The 7,038-nt window shown below is 38.4% G+C and overlaps 1 protein-coding gene across 1 annotated transcript in view; it reads right to left on the bottom strand.

The window, feature by feature from the left end:
• Nucleotides 1–7,038, bottom strand: part of GATB (glutamyl-tRNA(Gln) amidotransferase, subunit B) — a gene marked incomplete at its 3' end in the record, with an annotated part of 26,245 nt that overhangs the window by 7,408 nt on the left and 11,799 nt on the right. The window contains exons 3-4 of the mRNA XM_010139995.1: nucleotides 4,109–4,222; nucleotides 1,000–1,198 (exon numbers count right to left, since the gene is read on the bottom strand). Of these exons, the coding sequence (XP_010138297.1) occupies nucleotides 1,000–1,198; nucleotides 4,109–4,222 (313 nt within the window). The remainder of the gene's footprint in view (nucleotides 1–999; nucleotides 1,199–4,108; nucleotides 4,223–7,038) is intronic.

Below are 7,038 nucleotides of genomic sequence, written 5' to 3'. Positions count from 1 at the left end.
CCATGAGACCGACTCCTATCAGGTAAAGAGACAGGGGATTTTCAACAACAGCTTTTGATCTTGGCATACTAGAGTGCAACTGGCTAAACACAAAAGCACTTGGGCTTTTTTTGAAAAAAATAGCCCCCCACGTATTATTTAGTAACTGTCACTATGGGCCTAGCTGCAGACTGCTATAAAAACTTTTCCTTCTTTCCTTCTATTTTCCTAAAGGAGCAGACAAACTGCAGACAGTCCTCCACGCATTGATGACACGCAGATCAGAAGAACACATTCCTCTTTCGCCTTTCTCTAGGAGAATTCCCATTTAAAGCCAATCCAAATCCAGATTCAAATTAATTTATCTCCAACTAATTTTGGAATGGACAGAACTGTAAATAGATATAGTCTATTTTTTAGCTTCAGGATCCAGCTTTCAAAGAATATAAGCAACTACAGCCCTTAACTTCAATGGACGCCACAGCAGCATGTCCCAGTTAGGCTAGGCCATCCAACCTGCTGCCTCTGTTGTGTGCTAATATGGTTCATTCTGCTTACAGTTCCAAAGTTTAAAGAGAAAATCTACATTTTTTCAAAGCTAATAATTAAATGACTCATGCACTGACATATTCCAACAGCTGCTCCTTCTATATGCAAACCTGATTCACTAGGTTTGTGATTTTTTTTTTAAAACAATGCATAGAGTGGCAAAAGCTTAAATGGCTGAGTGGCTCTAAGTGACTGACACGTACGGTTTTGAGCAAACTGGAGCAAACAGATTTCTAACTTGTCATTGCCACTTGCCATCAACCAATAGCAATGGGAAAGGTCCACTGGCTATTAAAAAATTCAAGTATTTCCCTGCCTCAACTGTAATTGTCATTTTGATGAATTTTTATTTTCAAAGAGAGAGACATTAGGCTGTTTTTATTTGTCACCTATTCCCTGTCAGCCATTTACCTTTAAAGACTCATCTTATACAGTAAGAAGAAGAAAAATAAGAAAACAGTCCAAACCTACCAGCCCTGTTCAAGTCAACGAGAGTCTGGCTCCTTGTGTCATCATGGAGACTCTTTCCACTGTCTTGCTCCAATTGAATTTGTTTAATCCTCACAGTTTTGGTCACCATCTGGCTCATTTTGTTGTCTGTGCAGAGACTGTATGACAGACTTCCATTCACCGCAATAGGGACTCTTTGCTGAGTGATCTGATAGCCAGCCTGTCAACAAAATTAACTTTATACTCAAATAAAACATTCACTTTTCAGAAAGCATCAGCATGGCCAAGTGCAAATATTACAGACTAAGAACAAAACTGAAAATACAACATCTCCCTTAGTGTCCTATATAAGAGGATAGATCACACGTGCATGTAAATTCAGAAGTTATTTTGCTTAGCTGGAAAGGAAGCAAGCTAGAAAATGGAGCTAGAATTCAACATAACTGTGAGAAGCTGGAGGTCTGGAGAAAGTAAGAGCACTTCTCAATACAGGCAAGTCCAAGAGTCTACACTAATGCAGAGATTATAATGAACCTCACAATCACTTGCCAAGAATGACATAAATTTCCCTGATACTGCCTTGGGGCAGGAAATGGCCTAGAAGAGGTTTTTCCATGCCCATGGTTCCATGATCATGTTAAATCTTGTCTGAAGCCAGTTACCATACCTCCATCCCCAAGACAGACACTGCAACTCCACATTTGGGCATGCAGCTAATAAATACCACCTTATGTCTGGTACTCCACTTAAAGGGGAAACTGCCAGCCAGAAAAGGGGCTGCCAATGACAGTAGTAATTACACAATGACATAAAAATATAGTACCGAATCAATTACTCAGTTGAGGTAGGGTACCCATCTCTTCCTGCTTCCTAACCTGCTCATGTCCCCAGTGGTGAATATTTAAAATAAAAAAGCCTGCCAGATTTTAACAAATCGGCAGGAGCATTTGCATATATTGCAAGGAGGATAGGCTTAGTCTAAAATGTAGAGATGGCGACAGCGCACTGGAATGAAGAACAATGGTCTGGCCCTGTGAACAGCTCAATTTATATATGCAATAAAGTGCATGACCTTCTAGCCATAATCACTATAAGAAAAATAAAATAACTGACTCTATTAGCCTATGCTAATCACACAGCTCTTCCCATCTCCTAAAACTTCTCATTAAAATCATTTTTAAAAGCCTGAAATAGTGAGTGACAATAAATAACAAGAATCCTATTTCCAATCCAAAGCCCCATTTTCAGGAGTAACAATAATCCCCATTGTCAAACGACCCTAAGAGCTGGATTTATTTTATCTGTTCTATACAGCTCATTAGCCTAAACTCTGCATCTTATCACAAGGCTCCTGACTAGACTGTTTCACTGTGAAATGCAGGTCAGGCAGTTTATTGTCAGTGCTTAAACTGCAGAAGTCAGCCAGTAGAAAGCCCGAATTACATGCTGCAAGCTAGTAAAACGTGTCAGCATCTCCTTGACCAAATTTTCATGCTTATCTGACCAGAGGATCCTGTAACTCTTGTCTGTAGACAATGGCAGCCCACCAAGTGGGCTGCTACACACCTTCTTCCATAGCACTCTTCTCCCCTAAACACACGGATGCAGTGTCTTTCCCATGACACCATTCTTCCATATAGCTTCTATGCAGTAGACAGATATCCACAGATATCACAAGAATATGAGCGGGTTTTTTTCAGTTTAACAGCAGAAGCGTCAAAGGTGGCCTGCAAAGAAGACTGTGATGTTTTTGATGTTTATGATGTGTAAAGGAATTTTGAAAGTCATGTTTATCTCCTGCTATATCACTTTTTTCTCCTTCACACCTGGAAATGGGCTTTGAGATAGTTTTATGTATAAAAACAAAAAAGTAGTGACAATTCAAAATGGTAAGTTTGTGTTTCGCATTTCCAGTAGCTCACTAGAGAGCCAACAAAAAGTCCTCTTAGTGGCTCACAAATATTAGCAAAGTTATTCCCAGATACCAAATCAGCAACTACATCAACTTTGCAGAAAAGTCACAAGTCTCCAACCTAGAAGAAAACAGAATAGAAATTTCTTCTGAGATCAAGGTCTCCAGTGGACAACTATGATATAATTCTCTTTCTAAGGTGGGAAGCAATTGTGTTTGAATATGTTTTATGTAACTTCAAAGTATTTCCAATGCCTGAACAAAAAACTAGGAGAGAAAGTAGTTTGCTTAATAATACAGCACCCCTACAAATTAATTTGGGACCCAAGAAATCTCCCCACTCTGCTTCTCTGGATATTCAGAACAGCTCATCTAAAGAAAGGATAAGCTAATATGCCTTATCTTTCTCAGATAAAACAGAAACAGATTTTTTTTCTTTCGATGTAGTCATCAGATCTTCACCCCAAAGTCGGAGGAAGTAAAACTAGTGTCCTCCCCTTGACTGGTCAGCGTTGAACTGAAAACTCAGTACAAATAAGCTGATAGGAAAAAAAAAGTTTCAAATTAGAAAGATTTAATTTCAATGACAGAACTCAGGTTCTTAAATGATTTATATATTTCTACACCCATATCAAGAATGGCAAAATGCATTTGACTTTCAGTGACACCTTCTACCAAATACAAAAGCTACCAACAAATCATACTGCAAAGACTCAGTTTCTCAGGGATTTTTTTTTAATTTATTTTAACTACTGACTGAGAAAGTTTTAAAGAGAAATTAAAAATTTTTAGGTGCCTACGCACACACAAAAAAGACACTATTATGTTTATTCCACTGCAACGTGTGTTTGTTATACATTCACTTTAATGTAGGACTATTATCAGACTGCTTTTACCCTAACAGACAATTAGTACTAAACACCAGGAATGGAGGACTTAAGGGGCAAAGCAGCTCCAGCTCCCAATTCAATTACATTAAGCTACTGGAATCGTGCAGCTAAGCAAGGAGTCAGCAATCAGAGCAATCATACTCAATCAGTGAGCACCACAGAGTACAGCCGTCTATTCATCAGGGCACAGCACAGCATCCTCTTGGGGTGAGCAGAACACTGACTGAAAACAGAAAAAGTATCTCTTCACTCATCCCCTGTTGCCATCCATACTCCAGACTCATCCTTTCTTACAGCTCTAAAAGGACCAGCTATACTGCTTACTTACAGGCAGATCTGCATAGAAATAGTGTTTTCTGTCAAACAAGGACTTCTTGTTTATGCTGCAGCTGAGTGCCAGGCCTGTCATCACTGCTGCTTCTACACATCTCCTGTTGAGAACCTAAGGAAACATGACACATGGTTTTGCTCATATACTCAGTATGTATCAAATGTGTCTCCCACACATTGCCTTATATGGAGTATATATTCAATTTTGCTTGCCTTCAGCCGCCATTAGATCTCTTTCCTTGTGTGGGCAGTCCTTACTCATCATTAAAGTCATGGTAGCTACAAATCTGCAAAGCTTTACGATGAAAAAACAAGCCGTTCAGTTGTTTTGTCATGCCACATAAGGACGCATGCACTGCTCTGGCTTGCAAACATTTTTGCAAACGTTCCAGTACTAGTCAATCTTCAAGGGTGAAGAGACAAATCATAGCAAATGATAATTGACTTGTAACCAGCTGTCAGCTCACACTGGGAATGGGAAACAGAGGGGATTTGCATGAGGGACAGCAGTCCCATTTCAATAAAACACTTCAGAACATCTGTAACCACACAACCACAGTGAATTCATCTATCACAAAGATTTTAAAGCTTTGCTTAACTAGGATGAAATTAAGTACACATACATGCTTTCCTAAAACAGAACCAAAGAGACAACAACTGATCCCACGGCCACAATGCATTTACAGTACCCGGGTAACCCATGGGATTAAGGTTCTTGTAGAATGCCACGTGATCTGAAGACCTAACAAGGCTTTCATGAAGAAATAAAAGAGTTAAATGTGGTTTCTCACAGTGCTACATCCTTCTATCTCTTCGGCTGGGTCAGGATCCAGAGGAGAAAGAAAATTCCATTCCAAAAAGTACTAACAAGCAATGTTTCAAAGCTATGCTTTTTTCAAATGCTCATGCTTTAATTTAACAGTTCGTTTAACTAACAAATGGATTAAACTGAAGAGAAAAAAAGACTAAATTTGTCTTAGTACAACTCTGACTTGCTCACACTTACAACATTTTGAATCAGAAACAGAACCTGATCCATCTTATTCTACACTGTACAGCTGCCAAGAAGTCAATTTCCAGCAGGACCATTAAAGGGGCATCTTATGTAAAAGAATCTACATGACCTCATCTGCATTGCCCAGGACATAAAAGGCTTAGACAATGTTTTCTTCAATGTTTCTGACAGTGTTTACTTTCTATATTCTCCAGCCTGATTTGTGAAAACAAATTAATCAGCTGTACATTCCCCACCATCCATGTCTTCAGCTGGAAAAGGAATCTCTTTGCTTTACTCATCCAATATTTCAGAAATCAAAATAATAAGAGAAAATGTATGAAACTCTTCTTGTAACAGAAAAGTAAAAATAGTTTATACAGATAAGAAATTAAATATTTAAGACACATAACGAGGGAACTTTCAGATCTTTAATGTAGCTATATATGGCTAACCAGAACACATCATCTGTTCAGGCATATTTTATTTATTAAAAAAATTTAAAACACATATAAAGCAAATTTTGCATGAGAAAAAAGGAAGAACAATTTCCCTTTGAAATACTGATCTGCAGCAACATGAACACAATTAATCCTGACAGTAATCTAAAGCAAAATTGATAACTACACAATATTACTTTATTTTAGTATCATAGTTGCAGTTTAAAAATTAAATGCTTCCAGACAGTAAACATACCTTTTTTTTTTTTTTCTCATTTTGGAAGCCTGTAACAGTGCTAGTCAAATTGTTCAATTTTTAAAATATAATAATATTTCTAAATACACAGGCAAATTTTCCTGTGGCGTGACTCTGTTCAGCATTACAAATCAGTGAGGACCATGCTAGTTAGCTCATCAGTGACTGGTCACCAGAAACCTGAAGGCTCCATAAGAATTGCAAAGACTCAAAATATCGCAACATCTTAGTAGCGAACCTGCATCTTGCTACATTTTCTGATGGTTCAGGGGTTGTGACTGGTTGTAATTGGAGAAGACAAAACCCAGCTCCTGAGTTGCAGTCACTCAGAGCCTAGTAGCACTTTCTTCAAACGCAGGTGGAGTTTAGCTGATGAATACAATACAACTACTGCCTTTGACCATTTGCTCCTCAATTTTTCCTTCAGACAAGGTAAAGTGTATCTTACTCATTGCCCTAAGGTGTTCTGAGGTGAAGGACGTAATTCCCACACACATACTACTTACACTAGTGAAAAGCTTTTGCACTACTGCTGATGAATGATTTTGGTGGGTCTGGGGAAAACCTGGCAAAAAAATGTGAAGTATTAATTTTTTTTCTGTGTACTGGTCCTAAGGATTTAGATGACTGTAACGTATATGTGCCCCCAGTGTACTGGGTCATACTAGCCAAATCATTGTATAGGCACCATTACCCATTCACTAGTACCACCTCCTGTACCACTTTTATCGACCTCTCTGGTGATAGAAGGCATTGCAAAGCAGATTTTTCCCACTATGGCATACTGAGACGTTTACCCTCACCAATCTGCTTCCTCTGCCCTGTTTGACTCAAAAAAAAAAAAAAAAAAAAAAGATAACCCTCTACTTTCTCAAAAATCAAAACTTATCTGTCTAATATTGCTCCGTTTCTGAAGTAACTATTACTACCCATTACAGTGATCAAGGCTACGTGCATAAAACAGAGTTAAGCAAACAACTACTTTTCCTTCAAACAAGCCTAGCTTTTCAAATAATCTGCAGTGATAAACATCAATTCAGTATGTGAAACTTCTCATACTAATGACCTAGAGTAAGTCCCCCAAGCTTGTTTATGCAGTAAGCTGTTATTAAGTTGGCAGCTTTGACTAGCACCGAAGACTTAAATTACTGGCTTGAACTGACCACCTGCCAGTCTGGTATGTTAGTAAAGCGCTAGCCTTGAAAGAAAGCTACGTAGTTCCTGCAATAGCTGTGGAC

This window comes from Buceros rhinoceros, unplaced genomic scaffold, assembly GCF_000710305.1.
Source record: "Buceros rhinoceros silvestris isolate BGI_N320 unplaced genomic scaffold, ASM71030v1 scaffold40467, whole genome shotgun sequence".
NCBI classification, from domain to species: Eukaryota; Metazoa; Chordata; class Aves; order Bucerotiformes; family Bucerotidae; genus Buceros; species Buceros rhinoceros.
Note: the sequence above shows the minus strand (reverse complement) of the source record. Positions and strands in the feature narration are given on the sequence as shown.